The sequence below is a fragment of the Bombus pascuorum genome, chromosome 9 (assembly GCF_905332965.1).
Source record: "Bombus pascuorum chromosome 9, iyBomPasc1.1, whole genome shotgun sequence".
Taxonomy (NCBI): domain Eukaryota; kingdom Metazoa; phylum Arthropoda; class Insecta; order Hymenoptera; family Apidae; genus Bombus; species Bombus pascuorum.
The window spans coordinates 7,350,725-7,373,494 of record NC_083496.1 but is presented as its reverse complement, the minus strand read 5'-3'; the positions used below and the strand labels follow the sequence as shown (position 1 = coordinate 7,373,494).

The window sequence follows — 22,770 nt, the reverse complement described above, 5'->3', positions numbered from 1 at the left end:
TTTAATATTGTCAAAAAAGATATAAACGAATTTTAATTTAATATTCTTTTCAAATATGCGTAATAATATTTACTAAATATATTAGTATAATTGTGAAAATAGTAATTTTTATTTGCAAAATTCCTTATAAATATTTTTATTACATTTTCAAATAAAATATTACTGTGAAATATTAATTGTTAATGAAAAATATATTTTGTTAGTATTATCATATATGTGTGTTACTAGAAATAAATATGACAACTATGTAATATACATACATATATATTTGTATATGCATATATACTTTTCTATATGCTACTATACATATATTCATATATATACATATATATAAAAGCATATATTTTTAATTTTTAAGAACCGTTACAATACATGTTTTTAAAAATTATTTTTACAAAATTGCATTACATAATTTTTTTATAAAATATACTCCATTAAAAACTAAAATCTTCCATAATTTAAATAATTTTGCAAGGCTATCAAAATATTTTCTTTAATCACATCATTATTGTAATCACATCAGATAAAGAAAATTCTTCTGTCTCTATCAGAACTATATTTGTATATAATTTGCACATGATTTTAGTCAAGTTTTAAAGCTTTTTTGGCAATCTCGTCAAAAGTATATAAAATGTATTTAATCCCTAAATAGAATATCTATATGTTGTGTAGAAATTTAATCAAACTGATGTTGATTTAAATGTTAATTCGAATATAAGTACATGTAATTGATATCATGGTACTATACTATATCATAATACTGACATAATAAATATGAAGTATACGATAGTAAATGATATTAAAAGATCGATAGAAAATTGTATTTTACAAATACAAATAGGGTATTTAGAATGCCTAATATCACCTAATATTAAAAAATACAGATCTTACTCTTATCTTTTTAAGATCTCTAAAAAATTTTTCGGTTGTCGCAAATTCTCGGCACAATTTATGTACTTCAGAAGAATGACTTGTTTATATGTATTTGAACATGCTGAAATGCATGTACGCGAAATTACTTATATTAGTCGTTTCAGCAGTTCTGGCAATCTATTCCTCCTCTGACGAGACCGAGTTGCACTGCGACGCAAGCCCACTAGGTGTTGGTGCGACATTATAACAGAGAAAAGTAGTTAGAAAATTCATTTAATCTTTTATTTTTTAAAAAAGAACGAGTGAAACAGAGTTAAAACATCACAATTTCGGAAAAGGGACACTTGCACTACATCATATTTACGATTCGTTACGAAAATAATAATAAATTATCAATCATTCAAATCAGTGTTAAACAAGAACGGAAATAAACTCTTGAATCACTCGTTACGATTTACAGCTTCAAAGCTATAATTAAATTCCTGATTGTCAAATTATTGCAAGCAATGAGAAACGTAAATTTTCTCAACTAGTTTTTTAATACTACATATTGCGTTTGAAAATATTAAATTTGAATGAAATCTAATACTAAAATAATTAGCGATTTACATCTATGATGAAAGAGAAACTTAATGTTATATAAAATTTGATGCACAGCAGCATGGTTTTAGTCTAAAAAGAATGAATCTGTCTTATTTTATTTAAAAAGAAGTAAGAATTTTAAGCATAATATTATCAGAAAAGTAGTAATATATTTTGTAATTCGGTAAATATAACAAAAAAAAAAAAAAAAAAAAAAATAAATAAAATAATAAAAGTACAAAAAAGTACCTAACATATGCTCTATTTTTATTTTTATCATGAAAAATCGAAGATTCTTATATAATATATCTAAAATTAATTATTTATTTCATATTACACATATCTTTTTTTTATTAAGAGATTATTATATATTTTTAATCTTCGTTGTTTATAATATTTGTAAAAATATTCAAATAAAAGTTTGCATAATTATTTTAGTATTTATAATTTCTTTTTACATCTAATTTTTAAATACTGGAGGTGTAAAAACTATTCGGTAAAAAATATTTTTATATTACTAGAATCGATAGTATTATCACCCTTATTGTAAAATTATCTACAATGCACGAGAAACGCTATGATTTTTTAACAAATGTCCAGTTTATTTTTAACGATAATATTAACAAGTTGAATGAAAATTATGTTATTTTTCGATGTGCATCAATTTAAAAGATTAATATAAGAAATGCTGATAACAAATGCAAAAAGATGGCAGTGCGCTAATTATATCGAACATATAAATAAGAAAATATTGCTAAATTTCAGAATATATTAACATTTTATGTGCAAAAACAGTAGATTATTGTTATTTTTTAAGATACAAAAAAATTTTTAATATTCTTAATTACTCTCAATAACCTAAAGTTACGACATAACATAATCTACAATAATTATGAAAATTACATAAATATGAATTAAGTAGAATCAACATTAAAGTACAGGAACATGGAATGATATTTCTTTCCTGGAGAACATTTTTTAAGGAGATGGTAAAAAGTGTAAAATTACTAATATATACATTTATAAAGCCTGAACATTCGTAATATGCAAAAGAATATTTAAAATGATCATCCACTGAATATTTAGTTGTGAAAGACTTAATTGCACTTAATTGTTTTGTTTTTAATAAGCATCACAAAGCAATGTACAGATTGCATGTCAGTACATCACATATATAAATGTTCTGCATTTTTGAACATGTACACGAGTTTATTATACTATATTTTTCATTTAATAGGATGCACATTTATTTCAATAAATTAAACTTTTTAAAAATGGTCTTCATTTGATGAATAGGAAATATTAGATGTTTGTAGTCATTATAATGTAGGATGAGTGGAAGGTGATTCACTTCCTTCATCTTCCTCTAATTCATCATCTGTATCTGAAGATAAATGTTCTCTCAGAACTAAGGAACGCATTTGTTCTAATACCTGATGTAAAGAGTCTCTTTGTTCCATTCTGTCATTTAGAGGTGTAGCATCACCACTTGCTGTTCCACCAGCTGGTGTTTGTGGTGTATTACTTGGAGGTACTGGAGTATTTGTACCATCACCGGTGCCTTTAAACAAAAAGTTACATTACCCATATATATAATGCTAATAATCATTACAAAGCTCTTACAAGTACAAATAAAACTTCAACAAACAAGTGGTTTTAGTAATTATTATACCCATATCATCACTTGCAGGACTAGCTGGTCTTTCTGCTCCCCTTACTTCTCTAGTGATTTCTTCATCCTGATTAATTAATCTTAAACCTGCTACTCCTTTTTTTGGTACATTATATAAATCACGTTTAATTTTTCTTCGCCTAGAAGGATCATTTCTACGTAATTGGAGCATTGAACCAAAATCAGCAATATAAAGAAATCCTGCGATCAATAATTCACAATTCCGTTTGCCTTGTTTATATGCAGTTTCTAATTCATGACTTGTACGTTGATCATATTGCCACCAACCTGTAACAATGTAATTCAAAATTACACAAGTTCTGCTATCCATAGAATCAAAATCAGAGTTAGAGTTAGAGTCAGAGTCAGAGACAGAGTCAGAGTCAGAGTCAGAGTCAGAGTCAGGGTGAGTGTGAGAATCAGAATCAGAGTCAGAGTCAGAATCGGAGTCAGTATCGGAATTAGAATCGGAATTAGAATCGGAATCAGAATCGGAATCAGAATTGGAATCAGAATCGGAATCAGAATCGGAATCAGAATTGGAATCAGAATTGGAATTAGAATCGGAATCAGAATCATAATCATAATAAGAATCAGAATCAGATTCAGAATGATTACATAAACAAATGTTAAGTGTTTCAGCTGGGGAATTTACAAAGAAAAATAACTTATATTCTGGAATACAGAAGTTTTATTATAAATATACATGGAAACTAAATTGTAATCCTTTTATAACAAAATAATGGAAATCCTTATACTTTTTACATCATACAATATTTTACATGAAAATTTATAACAGGTATATTGTGCATAATACTATAGATAGTTCTATGAATGGTTATATAAGGTATAAATACAATCAAAAACACTTTATACCAATCATATTTAAAAAGATATAAAAGATGCAATTACAATTTATTTTATTCCTGAAACACCCTTGCAAGGTGCATCTTTTCTATCACGCTTAATATTACGTTTATAATATGGTTGATATTTTCTGTACTGACAATTGTTTTTAAAGTCAATTATATAAAGCATGCCACAAATTAAAATTTCACATTGGGTGCTACCTAGGTTGTAAATAGCCTCCAAATCCTGGCTAGTCCTTGAATCATATTTCCACCAACCTATGAAGGGGATGATATAAACTTCTCTATACTTCATCACATGTTTTTAACAAATAATGAAGTTATTTACTTTTTACCTTTAATGTTCTAGTAACATTGATTTTATTTGTAATTTGAAGTATATTACCTTATTATCTTAATAATTTACTTCTTTAACTCATGTTTTTATATCTTTGTGCATAACATCTATGACATACATATATGTATATTTGTGTAGATATATTTATATTTAATAAATTATATTTATAAGAAGTATCTTATCTGTAGCTAAAAAATAAAATAAATTTGTGTAATAAAAGATACTGTACCATTTCTACCTTCGTAAAACCATTGGTATTCTTCTTCAAAATGTTCTGATTCCTTTTGTGCTTCATCTACTTCTACCAGCTGTGGTCTATTAAGAAAATCAGGAGGAATTTCTTGACGACACATGGGACATCTTTTGCTTTGATTCGCAACACCTTTGACACAGAGGTAACAATATATATGATTGCAAGGTAATCTTGCAGGATATATACATGGTTGAAGGCAAACTGCACATTCTAGGACTGTTGTTGAACCTAAAAAAATTCATTTGTAAATAATGTTGTAATAATAAAGACACTTGTTTGGGTAATACATGTGACATTTTTCAATTACGTACAACCGAAATATAATTACTTTAAATCGAACGAAATACTTTTAATGTATTATTATGAAATTAATCAATAATAGTTTATACATGTTAACGGAAGTGATAATGAGTTCAATACTTTCGAAACTATTTCAAAATTATACCTTCTTTTTCGTCAGCCTCTTTCTCTTTATCGTTAAGTGTGCTACTTGTTTCTTCCTGTGAGTGGAGTTTCGCTTGAGCCATAATTGCAAACAAATTTAATTCTTCATTAAACGAAATAAAAAACCTTGTGGACAGTAACACACATCATGTCAACGTTAAAAGAATTAACAAACAACGAGTCTACCTTAAGCCATCTTCGTTGTTTATGACAGGTCAGGGGTTCTGAATTATAAAAACAAGTGAATAAATGTTTGAGAACCCCTTACATCCATTGCTTACTTCGCATTACGAAATTTATAACATACGTAGATTGTAGCATTGTTGTAACACATAAGGATTAATTTAAATATTAAACTTTTAGTATTTAAAAAGTAGCAAGACAAATCAACAAAAGCTTATATATAGCAAACTTCTATTTTTTATTGAGATATAGTCATTATTGATGAATGTTTACTTTTATCTTATTTATACATATCTATATATCATATCATCAATACATGTATATATATATATATATATATATGCTACGTTATATTCGAAACAATTTGTGTATTATAAATATTTTTCAAACATTTATTGATTATTATTTAAATTTGATACACTGATGTTTAATATACCTTATTATTACGTGAGAGGTCTGATAAAATTATTTGTCATTTCTAATCTATACCTCAATTTTGAAGGTATCGAACATATAATTGTGTAATTTATGATGTAATTGTAACTATATTTAGTGAAGTTGTAAGAGCGCTACTTCCTCTCTGATTTTGATAATTTTTAAATATATTCTAAAGTGCAACGTTTTGAACAACTTGTTTCTATACATATAACTGGCGGTCAGTTTTAGTTTCTAAGATATTCGCAAAAAAAATCCCACTTCAGTGTATTCGTTTATAGTTGTGCTTTTTAGTGACAACATATACGTCAGAAGAATGCTTTTAAATTTCTTAGTGTTTAACATTTTTTAAATATCATTTATTATGTTTAGTAAATTTTTAAATTCATTGGTAAATTATTGGTACATTATTGGTAAATGTACAGATCGAACCTAACCTCTCAGATATTGATGACTTTTTAGTATGTGATAAAGGTAAATAAAAAATTATCAGTATCATACAGTACCTGTACTTGTACATGTATAAATATATCTATATTGGTAGAAAAAATATTGATTTTTTAAAAACAAATCTATTTGTATTTATCATTGTTTCTAGTTGACATACGAGTAATGAATATGGTAAATAAGGAACAATATTAATCATGCTGTAATATACAGCATGCATAGAAGTATATTTGATTTTTATTGAATGACGGATTTAAAATAACAATTATGTGTCTAAAACCAATTTCAATATAAATATACATCTATATACAAAACGTATGGCTTAAGTCTTAAATAAAATTATTGTACAATATACAATTTCAAGTTTGTGTGTTAGACGCCATAAAATACTGTTAATTATTATTCAAAGAATAGTTATATACTATATCTAGCAGATTAATTAATTTATATATAAATCATTACCAAGCTTGATTTTACGGAACATTTGGCAGTTTCTTAGTTCTCGTAAACCGTAAGGGTACAAAGTATAATAACCCTATTACCTCATTTTTAAAATTATGTACATTATTATCAATTTATTTTCGGGAAAGTTAAATGTTTTTATAAAAATACATAGAAATAAAAGCTCGATTCGTACTGCAGTATTTGATATAATCTGATAAAAAGTACCCAATACTACACCGGTCAGTATCACAGCTACTCTCTGCTCTTTTAGTTTCAATGCAAATGTTAAATAGTCCTACGCGTGGGCAATTATTCATTCGGTATACATGTAGTTGCGGTATCCGGGAGAAGGGAAAAACAGAACAATTTGTGACGTTATATAATGTTGTACAACGTGTTGGCTACAGCGACGTAGGAAACTTAAGTTTCTGCAACGTACTGTAACCGAACGCAAAATAGTCTGCGCACGGCAAGAGTTAGATTTTCATATTACTCATTGATACGTACCACCAATGAGCAGAGGAAATCTTTTGGTCCAACACATATATTCTCCTTGATAAATCACTGCTAATTCATCTGGAGATCATACGTCATTTTAATCGATTGCACGAACTTATTCGTGCGTGTTTAGGAATCACAATCACCTTTAAATAATACCTGTAAATTTAGATTCTACTTTTATATTTAATCGTGTCGTTTCTTCATCAATTTCTCGCGACACCGCATATCATGATATTTGGCAGCGCTCCACGACGTTTACGCCATGCACCAAGAGATTGCGCGTGTGTTTGTAACGTCCTACACCACCTTTTTGTTCTGGCGCCATCTTCGGCCTGCAATATAATATTTGTTGTAAATGAAACAATGATTATTGAGAAAATATAATATATAAAAATTCTATCTTTATCTTTTATAAACAATAAAATACAATAACGAAACTCGATTTCATTAAATATGTTAGTTTTACAGACATTAAAATAAAAATTATGTAAATTTCAGAACATAATGTAAATTACATTATAATATCGCATCGTATTTTATGTAATAAAAGTATCACCTTAAATATAAAAGTTTCCTTTGATGATAATTCTTGAATTTCGAAATAATCTTCAAGGTCTGTTTCACAACATACTATACACTTATCTAGATACAACGGTTCCTAAAATAGATAAAATTTCACATAATAATAAAGAGCTCAATTGTGTACATCTGATTTAAAATCGTGAAAATAACTTACGCGCAATAATGAATAACGTCCAAGTTTTTCTTTAACTAGCAATAACGTAGCTTCCTTGATACCAATGTGTCTTGGAAAGAGAGAATCGTCGTTAAATTCAAGGTCCTCTGCATTTGGCTGTAGAAAAATTTGTATAATGTGTGAACAAGCGTAAATTATAAATACAGAATGTCGTTAAATATAATTGTAAACGGCATGATTTATACCTTGCCATTAGTAACCAACATGGCAGTTACAGGAGCAAGCTTGACAGTACGCCCGCGTCTCCAATTGTTATCTGTTGGCTGAGCAACTAAAAGACGTCCTTCTAATACGAATTTTGCTTCTTCGTGAGCCCATTCTAATACTTCTACGGCCATCTATTATTTAATTGTTGTATTAATTTACATTTAACTCAAATATATTTAAAGTTAATTATACAGTTAAATAATACATTCGTATATTTCAAAATAAATTATTTCTACATTACCTTCCTTAATTTTATATTCACCATATCCTGTTCACCAATAGGTCGTCTACCATTCTGAATAATTGAAATTCTTCTCCAAAGCTTTGTCGAAGTTACATCCTTTGCTTCCTGTTATTACATTATTAAATTTGTCCATTGTGCATGTAATATTTACATATTTACATTAAAATATTGACATTAATTTTATTCGAAATTTATAATACAGATTAATGATATACTTACAGCATTCATATGTTCCAAATGTAACTCTATGGTAGCCTGAGCTTGTTTTAGTCTTTCCTTTGCTTCTTGTATGTCTGGTCGTACAGAAGGCGTAGCTTTCAGTAATCGAGCCAACAGGAGAGGATATTTCGTTACTCTTTGAACGGGAACCTAGAAGAAAAGAATTACTTTTTATATAAAGTCTTGCATTTGAAAAGATGTCATAATTCCACTTTTCCCTTACCATTAGGAAGGAATTCAAATTCATTCTACGTAAAACAGTGTTTTCCATTTGTGAAACCTTTAGAAAAATTCGCAGTAGTTCTTTTTCCTTCTCTAAATTCTGTAATAATAAGCTTGCGCTTCCTTGACGGGTACAATAGCTTTCAAATGCATGTAACATCCGCTCAGATTCCAGGAAGATCTTTCCTACATCTACCGTTAGAAGATCTTCATCCCCGGATTCCTATAAATTATTATCTTTATTTGTATACAACCTTATTTCTTAAAATCAATCGGAATGTTAGATTAAAACGTTCATCTATCGATAATAAAATGAAAAATCTATTTGATACACTTCTGTTCAAATGTGCATTATTTTTATTTATAAAATTATATGTTGCAGAAATATCATAGGGGAAATTTAAGTTAAATTACTTTAAAAAATTATTTTCAACTTTATTCAGTATACAGTATGATCACAATAATGTGTAATATATGTAACAAGAGTTGATGGACGTACAAGTAATAGAAATGGTATTGAAGGGCTATCTATTTACCTGAGCAAATTCCACAGCATCTTTTAATTTCTCTGCGAGTACAAGGTTGTGTTCGAGAAGTTCTTCTACGTTGAGGAAAATCGCTGCAAGCTGCTCGGATGTGAGAAGCCCAGCCCTTAGCATAGGTCTGTGAAATTCTTCGAGAATAATTTGTAGATCTCTTCCGTACTTTTGTTCAGTCTCTACAATCTCTGTAATGATTTCTTTGCGCTCTACTCTTTTCTTAGAGCATTTTCTACACACGAAAGGGGCGTATACTACACCACTAAACAAACATAATAACAGTTATTAAAATCCTTACTACATTAAAAATTAAATTACAAATTCATATAATTAAAAGTAGTAGTGGTAGTAGTGGTAGTAGTAGCAGTAGTATTTATTACTTAATAATAATAGTACTTTAACAAGATATTAATAGATATATTTTTACAAATTAGGAAAGATTGTAACACTAAAACATTGAAAATATATTTATATATTCATACGATTTTGTGTGCATTAAAATATTATCTAATTCATATTCTATTAGAATACAAATTGTAATTGTATTTATTTCCTCTCAGGTATTCTTTTGTTAATTTGTACACTAATATTATTATATCATCGCTTACCTGTCTGTTATTAAAGGATCCAAACGTTGTTCGCAGTCTTCGCAGTGCTTTGAATCACCGGAAATCACTTGTGGGATTCCACTGAGGAGACTTCCTGGTCCCGAAGAGACATTTCCTGCCCTCCAACGTCTTGGCACGCCCCGAGTACTGCTGGCTTGACTGCTTTCTGATCCCACTCCGCTATCAGTTCTTTCTATATCTACGGCTCTTACCTTTAAAAATTGTAACTCACATCACGACTTTTATCTGAGTTATCATTACATGTATTACACGCGATGTTATCTTATTTACGTGTGTGCAATAAACTTTTAATTGGAGAAACAATAAATAGACGATTATCGCGAGAAAAATACAAGTTGGTTTATATTAATGCAAAAGTATGGCATCAAAAATATATTGATTTCCGATTTCGAAGCATTATAATGTAATATTATACAAGAAAAAACAAATAGAAGAAAGATATAAAACTCTGATGGAAACATACTTTTGATGTTTCCGATGAGCTGGTCAATATAATATTGCATTCCTCACTGCTATCGGAAACGTTGGATATCTGCGAACTCTTCGAACTAAGATCGCCGAGGCTGGTCTCCTTTTGCTCATACAGCGCTTCAAGATCTCCCTCCGTATCTTCTTCGTCCTCATCGTCGTCGTCATCTTCCTCTTCCTCTTCGATGGATGTCGCTTGATCCTTCGAGTCCATAAGGTAATTAAGCAATTCGAATTTACTTGAGATATTCTCTTCTTCTGGCGACGTAGACATTTTTTTGAAGAAGTCCTCGGGACTCTTCGACAAATACGTTTCAGCAACATCCTCGGATTTTTTGAAAACATTATCCGTCAAGTAGGACCCAAGGAACTGATCGGAATTATTTTTTCTATAGTAATCGATGTCACCGAAATATATTCTGTCTTTTATGTAATCCTCCGTGGGTGGCGGACTCAGTGGCAGAGGCGGAGGTTCGTCGGGAATCTCCTCGTAAATGGGCTCCTTGATTACCTCATAGGGATTCTCTTCAAGGAAGAGATTCGTTGAAATGAAATCGCCATCCGAATTTAAGCTGGATGCTCTCGAATAATTCGCCTCGAGAGTTGACTCGGAACTCTCGTACTCCTTGCTCTTCAGCAAACTTTGCTTCAGTATTTTCAAAATAGCTTCGCCGCTGTCTTCGTCGAGGATCTCTCCATTTTCTCTTGCCTTCCTTAGGGAATCCTCGAGCAGTTTCGAGATCAGTGCCTCTTTCGACAGTCCCAAAAGTTTCGACGAATTTTCCGCATCTTTTTGCTGTGTTGTTTGTTCCGTTCGTGTCGCTCGTTCGTTCGTTATGTAAAACTTACCACTCTTCTCCGTGGTAGAAGTTTTACTTTCGATATTTAATCTCATTTGCTTCTCAGAGTCCCTTAACGTTTCTAGGACACTTGACGCTATTCTATTCTCGGACGAGGTTTCGTTGTTTCTTCGAGGATATTCGGCCTGTTCGATAGATTCCGATTCAGTAGCATTTAACGGTTTTGATTTTATTTCTTCTTTGTCGCTTTCTTTGACAGATTCGACCACAATGTTTGATTTGTAGTTGTCCAAGATCACAAGCGTTCGATTTTCGCTAGAACTCTTTATTCGCGGCAAATTTTCCGAGTTTACCGAGATCACCGTGGGATTGTAAACGCTGTCTTCTCCACCGACGCTGATGGTCACTTTGTTGTCCGGCGATGTTTCAGCGGTAGGAGTTGTGTCACCGTTGATTAAAATCGACGTTCTTCTCGACCCATTAGTACCCGGGCCTATCTGCAATCGATGTATAAGAGGCGAAGCTCGGGGACTGACTGTGATTTTATACACGTTGTTCTCCATGGTCGGCGATCCGATCTCGATTTTCGACGATCCGTAGGAATTCGATGTGCTCCAAGTGGTCTTCAACAGTGGACTGCTTCGTTCCGATTCGGTATTATTCACGATTTTCGGTTTCGCATCAGAATCGCTGATTTTGTAACGATGTTTCTGTTTTCCAGGCGGAGGAGACCAACTTGTTGGCCTCATTCTTCGGAAATGATCACCGTTCCCATCAAAATTCCTTTGAATTTCTATCGAAGGTTCCATCTCTGGCTTAATTATACTTTCAGCAGGAACTTCTTCGATTTCTTTTGCGTTTGATAATTCCGATTGACATTCTATTTTAATCGAATCAGTCTCTTCCTTCAACTTTGAATCTTTTATCGTCGCTGTCGTAGATTCGATTGAATCTTTATGTCGAATCGTTTGCTCGCTTGAACCTGGCGACGATTCTTTCACTTTTCTACACAGGCTGAGGCGCATGGTATCCATAAAAAGCACATCGCCGGCTGATACCTCTGGTCTATTAAACGACCGTTCGCTTTGGCTGCGTGATAAAGATGATTTTTTGGAGTTTTCTGTAAATTAGTGACAAGTATTACTCGATCTGCCACTAAAACGTGATATATTTGGTTGAAATTGTTATCAAAGTATTTACATATTTACGATACAGAATCCAGCGTGAAATTATGTAAATAAAAGAAGAAAATGTGTATTATTAGGAGGACAGTAAGCTTGTTCTTGATAACAATTTAAGTCATGAAAAATGAACAGATTTATCTTTTGGTAAACAAATACGGCTGTATTGCAAGGTATAATCACATGCAAGTGTGAAGTCGTGAATAGTTATGAAAAGAAGAGAAAACGCGTGAGATCTCTAAAATGCATAATTACACGCTCGCGATACCCAGAGAAAGGAGAATTATTCCGTAAATTGTCTGAAGATTTATGACTTTAAGTTGGGGAAATTCTTTAAGAAATTATTATTGTTAACGGATATCAGGCTGCAAATTATTTTCAATAATCGAATATTATTTCAGAAAGTGTCCATAATGGCAAATAATAGAAATCTATAACTTGCAGATAGGATTACACATATTTTTATTTTTCGTTTTAATTCACGTTTACATTTTATTCTATCTAAATAGTATTTTTACTTTATTTGCCCTCTTATCGAATATGATATTTTAGAGGATAGACATTAAAAACACGAGGATTACTTTCAAACGACTAAGACGATATTTTATACTAAACATTGTTTTGCAAGGAAACGACTAAAACGATAAATCAGTGAAACTGTAGAGGAAGGGAATAATTGGTGTTTGTGAGAAAAGAAGCGATTCTGGAAGTTGCCAATTGAGAAAAGGAAGGCCATTTAAACATACAATGACTAATGGACATGTAATAATGTGCATTTGATAAAATAAGAATTCTCATGTACTCAGCTGGTGACACGATAAACACTGATATCTATAAAATAAATCTAGATATTGCGTTGCATGTAAGATAGGCAACCTTGATTCTAGCCTGACATCGATTCAATCTAAACCGTACGTTTATTACGTATGACCATTTAGTTAAGATGAAATATTACATCTGTCCATCTGAAAATTTAATCTTTTTTCTTGTTTCCAGGTTTGTGTTACAATATGTTTATTTTTTTCTTTAAACAGTATGTTTATTTTTTTCTTTTTCACGGTGTAACGATCGTCGTTATGGTCCATATTTTTGATCTAATTTATCTATCATTTTTGTACATAAAACCGTGATAAAAATGATTAGGAAAAACGGCAGAATTTTTCTCAAGATCTAGTGAAAAGGTACATTCAATGAATATAATACAAAGAATAATCGAAATTCTTACCCTCGGACTTCAATATCAGGTCCTTTTCGTCTACGGCGATGCCTGGAATACGATCCTTGCATTCCTCGATCTTGATCTGCGATTCGGTGTCTTTCTTCATTCTGATCTCGTTCGTTTCCTCTATCCTTTTCCTTTCTTCGTTCTCTTCCTTCGCGTTCTCGCGTCTCGACGAGTGAACAGTTTGATCAGTGAAGTTTCGTGGAACGATATCTTCGCTCCGCCGTTGTACCTCGACGTTCTCCTTTTTCTTCGAGGCAACACGTTCCGCATCGCAAGAGGATACGAACTTATCTACCTTAATTCCTTCAACAGGGTTAATAGGATTTTGGCACACATGCTGCGAGATTCTAGGTTCCTTCGGTCGAACTCTATCCACCTTCGGATCCTTGATATTCGGAATGGTGATGAAATTATACTTTTCTCTCTGTTCGTGCGACGATATAGTTACTGGCTCCTCCTCTTCTTCTTCTTCTTCCTCTTCCTCTTCCTCTTCCTCACCCTCCTCCGACTCGTCATTATTCGGTTGCTCCCTGGGTGAGGCGCAGCTCGCGATCCTGCCGATTCTGCTCCAGGATAGTCGCGTTACTTCGGACGGTTTTTCGGGCGCGAATATAACATTGTCGACGTTGAACAGCACGTTCTTCCTACGTGTTTCGAGCACCTTCCCCCGCTTCAGAATACTCTTCAGCGTTTGTTTGGCTTCCTTCAGCCTTCTCGGTGGTCGCTTCGGTGAAACCTTTGGTATGGGAATCCTCGTGACTGGTGCAACTTCCTCGTCGTCTGAGATTTCTCGTGGCTCGTTGAACACTCTTATTCTCTGGCCACCGATCGCGGCGACCGCGCTTCTGTTCGGTATCCTCTCGATCGATTTCACTTTCGAGGGATCGAACAGGCTGGAAAGCGGTCTCGCGTCATCCTGCTCGAGGGCGTTGTCCGACAGGTCGTCGCTCAGATCGTCCTCGTCCTTTTGTTTCTTCAACAACAAATAGGGATTTACGTCGCACACGAGGATGCTCTTTCTTGAATCACCGGCGCTCGACGGCCTTTCTTTCCAATCATCTTGATGGTTGCTTTTCGTCTGACTGGTTTCCTGTGTTTTCACCACCGAGCAATCCGACCAATCGTTCTTCGCGCTTTTCACCTTTTTCGGGATTCGGAGCAGCCTGACAGCGGTCGTCGAGACCGATTGATTTCGTGAATCCGCTAAAAGTGGCGATTCCTCGAGCCATTCGTCCGTAGACACGCCAATGAAGTTCGCTCGTTGCTTGCGTCCTGTGTCCTCGTAGCTGGCGCTCGCCTCTTTGTCGAACCATTCGGATTTTGAAGAAGTACCCTCGATCGAGCCCTTTCGCTCTTTCGTGTTCCGTGCCATACTTTGACTCCGAGAGTCGCGTTGAGACAATGGTCGGTGCGGCGAAATACTGCGTGCTCGCGTCCTCGGCTCCACTAACCGATTCCGACGCATCAGGTCGTACGGATCGTCTATCGATGACCTCAGCACTCCTGCCGATTTTCAATTGCGTTCACTAACGATAAACGCGAGATATCGGAACGGTCTTGCGTTTGTAATTTGTGGAATTATAACGTGTGATATTTAATCGCGATGGAAATTCTTTGAACGTGGTAAATGAATAGTTTTAAACGTAATCGCGTGAGATATTTTGCTTTCTTTCTTTTTTTTTAACAAGATATAATAATGGAAGAATAACAGAAAGAAGGAACATTGCTAAATTTCTATTAAAATTAAAAATCTCTATTACAATTAAATATATCTATACAAAAAAAAATACCTATAGATAAATATATAAATTTAACTAAATTCTATAACTTCGTGTCGTTGCACGAAGTAAAGGTACACTTTGAATCGTTCGGATCTTCGCTCAAGTATGTCACGCGAGAAATTTCATTAACAAACTTAGCAACTCACTAATGCAGCCACTTACCGCGCATTAGCAAACGTTAACCGATCTAAGCGGCGCGTGTAGGTACGCGTTAATTACAAAACGTATCTCTCCCTTAGCTGCTCACGTTTCCTTCGTGGCATGAGCAAAACACGAAAGATAAAGAACAATCGGTAATCGATACTGTAACCGCTAAATTCTTCATCGATAGAGAGACTTACCGGCGAGGCTGGGCCTCGACCTCGAGGAAACCGGTGGTAACCGACATGTTCCTCCTAAAGGTACACCAGCCAATCGGTGACCACCGCACTTGCGGCAATTGCCGAATTTCCGGGTGGTTCCGCTGAGAAATTCCGGACAGGAACATACTACCAATACTGGTGCTCCCGGTGGCGGCGGAGGCGGTGGTGTCATGAAGCCTCGTGGCTCGTGTCCAGGTCTCGAAGACCGAACCGTACCATAAAGCCATGGATCCCCGTAGATCATTTGACGCGTTATTCCGCTGCCACCGCTTATCGTTCCCCACACTTTGCCAGGATCATCGGTGCTTTGATTCTGTCGCGACAGACCCAGTCTCACACTCCACGATTTCTTCCCTTTGCTCAGCGTGTCGTAATTCTGAAACGAATCGATAGTCGTAGATCGTTAGTTGCAAGTTAGAGTTTAGAGGCTTTTTAACTGTACGAAGTTCTCAAGGTTTATGCGTCGAATCATCTTGCGTTTGAATTTGAGTGAAAAGACGATTGTAAGTGGAAGCAGGCTTGGGAAAATTTTGTATGAAATATAGAAAGAAATATATGTTTAATAAGAGAAATGCGTAAAGGGAAATTGTTCGTAGTATCGATGTCTAACATTACTAGCATCTAAAGCTGTAATAAATTCTTGGAGCGATTATTGTTTTCTCTTCCGTAGTTGCGGTAAAAGTGATTGATGCGCCTTAAAGTATAATGTAACTTGCATTTTCTATGGAATTCCATGATATTAAAGTAACGGTGATTATCTGAGAATTTTGTTAGAACTATTAAAGCTATGTAATTATTTAACATTAATATCTATTTGTTACATATAGGTACTTATTTTATAAGATAGATACGTATTTCTTATTTCTATATCATAGTTTTTATTGTATAATTTAATTTTTTTTTCAAATTACTGCTTTTTGGCACTCGATAGATTTAAACATCCTATATTTGCACCGTGATAGAACGTTAAACTACTTGTCCATAAATTAATTTTTAACGGACTTAATTCTTCGGTCGCTAGTCAATTTGTATCTATCCATCGACTTTTCCTTCAGGGCATCGTTTCAAAGCAGCAAAGCTTCGACTGTGAGTGTAACATTAGACGCATTATTACATCACAGGTGACAATGTGTTAGTAATCAGCATAATGTTACTGCAATATCAGCGTTCACAAATGACGTACCATATGTATAGTATTCGAATGGACGTCTCAGGATACAAAAAAAAATATAGTTTGCTTAGATATTAACATATACATATGTAGATTAAGCAATACGGTTGCGACAGCGTATACCTGTTTCTCTGGTTCAAAGAAGTAGCAAATACTTTTTGTGTAAATATTTTTTCAAAAGAAAATGCGCTGGAAATATACGTACGAATTGCTTTAAATGTTCTATCAAAATATTTTTATCGCCATGCCTGTAATAATTAAATGCCATTATAGATAATGACAGGATATATTATTATAATTGCAATTAAAAATGTTATCGGAATAATTTCGGAAACACGTTCAGCAAATAGATCTGTACGTTTTTACATTCGTGCGTTTTGTAGCTGTTAGGCCATTTTTCATTCATCTGCATGGAAATGAATTTTCTAGTACGCATCCTCTTATTTGGCGGTGTCGTTAATATTCGATGCATGTGATTATTGCGAATAATTGCTGTAGTTATTATTATCATTCGAAAGGGAAGATATGTACGTGAAAGCTTTCGTTTTCAACAGGATATCCGGACTTAGTAAACGGAATTTTTAATGGCTGCAACTCCAAATATTAACACTTTCAATTTTATATCTATACAAGGCTCTCGGAAACTTTCGATCGTGTTGTCAAAAAGGAGAGCATCGATTGAAAGTGAAAAGTGACTACCTTTCATTTAATAAGTAAACTATACGTATAGGATCGCGTTTTCTTTGTACCAAAGGCACGAAGATTTTTAAGAATATAGCTGTAACGGCACATGAGATAGAGGACAATTGAAATCATGTTGTTTTGCCTCGGAGTATCAACATCGTTAAGATATATGTAATATAATAATAAATAAACTCCGAGAAAAACAATGTCGCCGCTACGAGCAACCGTCAAACGAAGACGAATCTGAATTTTCCGGTATTTCCTCGACCATGTTTTCCAGAAGTGAGTCAGTCGTGCGAATCGATATCAGTTTTTTCAGTTAGTCTCGAACGATCTTATTAGCGATTTATACACTGTCTTTAGCAAATCCGTTAGTACGAGCGCCTTAGCGAACACTATCTGTATTTATTTATTTATTATTTTAAAATATATTTGACAGTTTCAATAGCTCGTACTCTCGTCATTTAAACCACACCAAACAACCATCCTCTACATAGCTGTGACATTTTTAAAAATATACGAAAAATATAGAAATGATTTTTTGAAGTGAATCATCGGCCATGAGCTCAGACATGGTATGGTAGTGGAGGTCACAGCTTGTTTTAGGCTGGTACTGTGAGTTTCGAAACAAAAAGAGAAAAAGAGAAAGAAACGGAGAAATATCGCGGGTGGACAAAGGCGACCAACAGATTAAACATCTTTTCTTCTATAGAAAAGAAGAATATCGACCGTATGCAGGTTCGTAAAAAAATTTATTTTTAGGAAACTATGAAGAAATCGACGAAAGAAACTGAAAGAAACTGAAAAATATTTGGACTGGTCTTCGCCTGGTTTTTCTGGTTTTCATGCTGTGCTGCTACTTTGATACTTGTTTCTTTGAAAGAGCACCTTTTAAAAGTAACAGGAAATCTATCGTGAAATGGTATGCATTCGCTAACAGGTTCTACTCGATGGAAAAATTTCATCCGTGGCAGACGAAAATAAACTTTCGATCGGTTTCGGACTCGACGTCAATGCTAATTTTCCTATTCGCTTCATTCTATTTTTCAATTTGCAAAGTGATAATAGCTGCGGGCATTATCTCGAAAAGAACGAGTTCGAACAACGGAATGAAGTCTCGTCTTAAGCATACGTGCGACATCACACAAGGCGTAATTAACAGGAGAGTTACTTGGAAAGCGAAAGCTTGATTCAAACCAGGAAACTCACGAAGCAATGGTCTCTCGACCATTGTTTCTAGGAAGGGAAAAAATACTAAGGTGGGATTTGCGTGCACGTTGTGCGTGCTCGAAGGTTGGACACGATCTACGATCTTTTAAGAAAATATGTGAAATTACGCGCGCATCCTGCTTTCCATTGACAGTCGCAGAAAATGAATGGATAAATTGGCAGGTGTGTGTATATTTAGTTTTGAAGTTTGTCGATTGAAAATCGGAATAAGATAATGGTCAAAACGCTTTGGTATTATCTGGACCCCTTTCTTTCGTATTAGTTATCTTTTCTGGTCAGATGCTGAATTTACATCAGCATGTGAAATTGAAGTATACCTATCAGAAGCAAAAACAGTCGGAGGAAATTGTGATATTTTCATATTTATTTCTTATGTTACGTTTGAAGCATTTAGTCCGTTAAAATAAGATAAATCAGACTTGGACATATATTACTGTTATTTGTACGGACTTATATATAGTGTCACTTAACATTCATGAATAATATTCTCTTTTATTGGCCGGAAGTTTATTAGTAGGTTTTGTAGTAATTTAAACTGGTCTTTAATGAGACAAGAAGGACCATTTCGATTTTCTTGCCTTGCGATTAGAATGAACAAAATGATTAACAAATAATAGACAAATTATAGTTGTGGACATAGTAAAATATATTATATTATGCTATGTTATTATGTTATGTATTAATTTCTATCATTGATTGATTTCTTTATAAATATATCCATTTCCTATGAATTTTATATAGAAACTTTCTGAAACGTTGTATAGTATGCATTTATTCCTACTTAATTCTCTTCGGTTAACGTATATTATTATATTCTCATATAGATTCATAGAACTCATAAGAGTTAATAGTTCAATTAACAAGTCTCATTTGTAGTTACGTTTTATAGGGGCTGCATGTTACATATTACGCTTTTCTAAATCTTATTACATTAATTAGAGTAACAGGAAGGGGACTTTCATGTTCTTGGAAGAGGAAAATTGTGACAACTTCAAGACTCTTTAATAACCAGCTGGTGTAATTTGTCTTAGGTTGTCAATGTAGGTGCTTACAGCTGTCGTTCGGACAGCCTCGTACGAAGTTGTAAAACATTTCTTCGCCAACGAAGTAAAACACCTTTAGTCGACTATATACGTGTATCTCCTATTGAAGCCATGTAAGACGAAACAAAATTAATCTTACATATTAGTTTTATAGTATCTGTGTCATTACATTAGCATAGAAATCTACTTCATATGTCTAGCATTACATATAATAATTACAGGTGAAGGATATATGGTTATGAAATTCTGTGAAAGAAAAACAAAAACTCAAATATTTCAAAGCGAATTAGCTCCGAATAACAGATTGGAGATTCATCTCGTACTAACATATCCCTGCGAAGATAATTAGTACAGAAGTTACTTGCGAAACGGGAGCTTAATTGACGCTATCGATAATTTTCCTTGTTACGTGTTAATCCATCTTTCGCACAGATCTTTGCACGTGAATATACACAAAGCAGAGAGTATGTGTTCCTGGCAGCTCTCGTTCCTTTTTCTTTCAAACCTTTCCCTTTTCAATTTCATCAAACCTTCGATATAATTTTCCTTTGTTTCGTACCAGTTAGATTTTACAAATGGACCCTGCATCTGTGACATTATCACGTATCATCGATAAAATAATCCAATATCTTTGCACGTGAATATATACAAAGCAGAGAGTATGTGTTCCTGGCAGCTCTCGTTCCTTTTTCTTTCAAACCTTTCCCTTTTCAATTTCATCAAACCTTCGATATAATTTTCCTTTGTTTCGTACCAGTTAGATTTTACAAATGGACCCTGCATCTGCGACATTATCACGTATCATCGATAAAATAATAAAATATCTTTGCACGTGAATATATATAAAGCAGAGAGTATGTGTTCCTGGCAGCTCTCGTTCCTTTTTCTTTCAAACCTTCCCCTTTTCAATTTCATCAAACCTTCGATATAATTTTCCTTTGTTTCGTACCAGTTAGATTTTACAAATGGACCCTGTATCTGCGACATTATCACGTATCATCGATAAAATAATCCAATATCGTACATTGCAGCCAACTACCAGGTAAAATGTACGATTTATTACACGTACGCAACAATATATTACGTTTCTTCTTCTGTATGAAAAATACTCAAATCCCACGCGTCACCTAATTCCAAAGAGAACGCCTCGCGGTTTCCTAGCCGTTTTCGCGGCATTACAGTGGAACCATCGGCGAACATGAGAAACGCTAAATAATGGTAATGAACGATCATAGTAAATTGCTTCCTTGGTGCTTCGTGAATCGAGGAGGGCTGATTCCCAGATCTATCGGAGAATAACGTAGGAAATCGGCAACTTCCTCTCCATTACGCTCAGTTCGGCTCTCTGGGGAAAAGGGACGCGCGCCATGGAAAAGGAGGTTATTTGCATTTCACAGGCGGATACTGCCGGTGATACGGACATTGTACGACACGGCACACGAGGTCGGAAAATGGGGCAGATAGCTCGCCCGAAGGCAAACTCGATACGCTTTACTTTCTCGCGTCGATGCTCGAGACTTTCGTAAAAGTCTTGTTCCACAGGCTCACGTAAGAGGAGCGGTCCGTACGTTCGATTGGTGGCTCGCTCGGAAAACAACAAGAACGCTATATGTACGTGCAGGGCCACCATAAGTGTGCACACAGCGCGAACCGTGTTTCAACGATCATAGAAAACGAGGTGATATCTCGCAGGTGCAACGGGAGAACGGGTGTGGCCGACGAAATTTCAAACGAGCGTTCTAGGTTCAGCGTCTAGTGACATTTTCATCCACTTTTTCCGATCGGTGAAATTCCTTCGGATAACGATGGATTTAACGAGCGTGGATTGGCCATTACATTGCTGTTACTGATCGTTCGCACGATACGTTCGTTCGATAATCTGTAAGACGCTAGTTACAGTTTCTTTACAAACTCGAGGAGCAAAAGGATGAATAATGAGCGTTTCGATGGAATTTCTATTCCTAGATAGCAGAAGATGTTTAGTCAAATAATTAATCGGATTTGGATTATCTGATGGACGATCTGGTCATAGGATACGACATCGCGTTATTCAACATGTTGCTACGTAGCTATATAGAAGGATTTGCATTCCCTGTATCAAAATTTTGATAATATCATACCTATGTTACGATAAAATTGCGTATAAAAAGTAAGAGGAATTGCTAACAAAATTACGTTTCAATTACTGAACAAAGTTTTGAGAATCTAGTTGGAGACAAATGCAGGCTCTTCTCGTTAATGCTAGATATTTCTTACATCACGCAGCTAGGAATGAAAGAATTTATCGCAAAATTTATCGTTACCATTTTCTAGTTATCAATTTTAGCATTGAAATTACCAAAACTCAAAACCTATAACATGTTTTCTAATTAAGACATTCTCCAGTCATCGACATTTAAATTACTGAAATTTCAGACACGTAAAGTACAATATGAATAACAAATAAAGTCATTAGCAAAATTATTTGGATGTTTCATGCGTCTGGATTATATATAATCCAAAATGCGTTCTTTCACAAAATGTAAGGGAAAAATAAAAAGTGACTGCAACTTTCTTCCCAATTTTAGTGAAATCGAGATTAATTAAGTGGAATACATGCAAAATCGTAATTAAATTACAATTAATGTCACATCCCAGTTATTATTTAGACGACTTTAAAATAATACATAAATAAATATATATATATATTATGATTTAATTCAACGGTTAAATAATTCAACTGTAATCGCGATTTTTTTACTTAGAAATTTCGAAAGCGAGGCTAACGAAACGTAAAACGAGTAAAAGTGCAGCATGAATTACAAATAAAGTTGCGTTTAAGCCACTCGATAGACAGTTTTGAAATTTTCCTAACAGACTCTACGTCGAGTGTACTTTGTTGCTAATAATTGCTTCTTACCCCTCCTGTTTCTATCGATATTTCGCGCTGATTGAAAAGAGAAAAGGCTTTTTAAAAGTAATAAAAGAA

General features: G+C 33.9%; 2 protein-coding genes across 7 annotated transcripts in view; both read right to left on the bottom strand.

Moving 5' to 3' along the window:
• Window positions 1-321: 321 nt before the first annotated feature.
• On the bottom strand, window positions 322-5,487 carry LOC132910602 (E3 ubiquitin-protein ligase RNF146-like). Of its 2 annotated transcripts, XM_060966394.1 has the most exons (5): window positions 5,032-5,485; window positions 4,563-4,814; window positions 3,128-3,415; window positions 2,889-3,016; window positions 322-1,096 (listed from the first exon to the last, which is right to left on the bottom strand). In XM_060966394.1, the coding sequence occupies exons 1-5, from the start codon at window positions 5,111-5,113 to the stop codon at window positions 1,034-1,036; spliced, it is 813 nt and encodes a 270-aa protein (XP_060822377.1). In that variant the 5' UTR covers window positions 5,114-5,485; the 3' UTR covers window positions 322-1,033. The 2 variants fall into 2 exon arrangements, with proteins under 2 accessions (XP_060822377.1, XP_060822376.1); XM_060966393.1 differs by lacking the exon at window positions 322-1,096 and having other exon boundaries at window positions 2,205-3,016; window positions 5,032-5,487.
• Window positions 5,488-6,317: 830 nt separating this feature from the next.
• LOC132910601 (uncharacterized) overlaps window positions 6,318-22,770 on the bottom strand; it is a 50,984-nt gene continuing 34,531 nt past the window's right edge. For 2 of the 5 annotated variants that reach the window (XM_060966389.1, XM_060966388.1), the window contains exons 3-14: window positions 15,654-16,050; window positions 13,532-15,034; window positions 10,321-12,245; window positions 9,837-10,048; window positions 9,226-9,490; window positions 8,691-8,912; window positions 8,468-8,617; window positions 8,246-8,353; window positions 7,983-8,135; window positions 7,777-7,893; window positions 7,597-7,698; window positions 6,318-7,372 (exon numbers count right to left, since the gene is read on the bottom strand). In XM_060966389.1, coding sequence (XP_060822372.1) covers window positions 7,244-7,372; window positions 7,597-7,698; window positions 7,777-7,893; window positions 7,983-8,135; window positions 8,246-8,353; window positions 8,468-8,617; window positions 8,691-8,912; window positions 9,226-9,490; window positions 9,837-10,048; window positions 10,321-12,245; window positions 13,532-15,034; window positions 15,654-16,050 — 5,283 coding nt within the window. In that variant the 3' untranslated portion in view covers window positions 6,318-7,243. Of the gene's footprint in view, window positions 7,373-7,596; window positions 7,699-7,776; window positions 7,894-7,982; window positions 8,136-8,245; window positions 8,354-8,467; window positions 8,618-8,690; window positions 8,913-9,225; window positions 9,491-9,836; window positions 10,049-10,320; window positions 12,246-13,531; window positions 15,035-15,474; window positions 15,563-15,653; window positions 16,051-22,770 lie in introns of those variants that run through there. The other 3 variants (XR_009658797.1, XM_060966391.1, XM_060966392.1) reach the window with 3 other exon arrangements.

Coding starts and splice junctions, on each gene's coding strand:
- LOC132910602 (XM_060966393.1), bottom strand. CDS start 5,113: ATGGCTCAAGCGAAACTCCACTCACAGGAAGAAACAAGTAGCACACTT. Junction 3,416..4,562: donor GTTTTACGAAGGTAGAAATG/GTACAGTATCTT, acceptor ACATTGTTACAG/GTTGGTGGCAATATGATCAA. Junction 3,017..3,127: donor TCCTGCAAGTGATGATATGG/GTATAATAATTA, acceptor TTTTGTTTAAAG/GCACCGGTGATGGTACAAAT.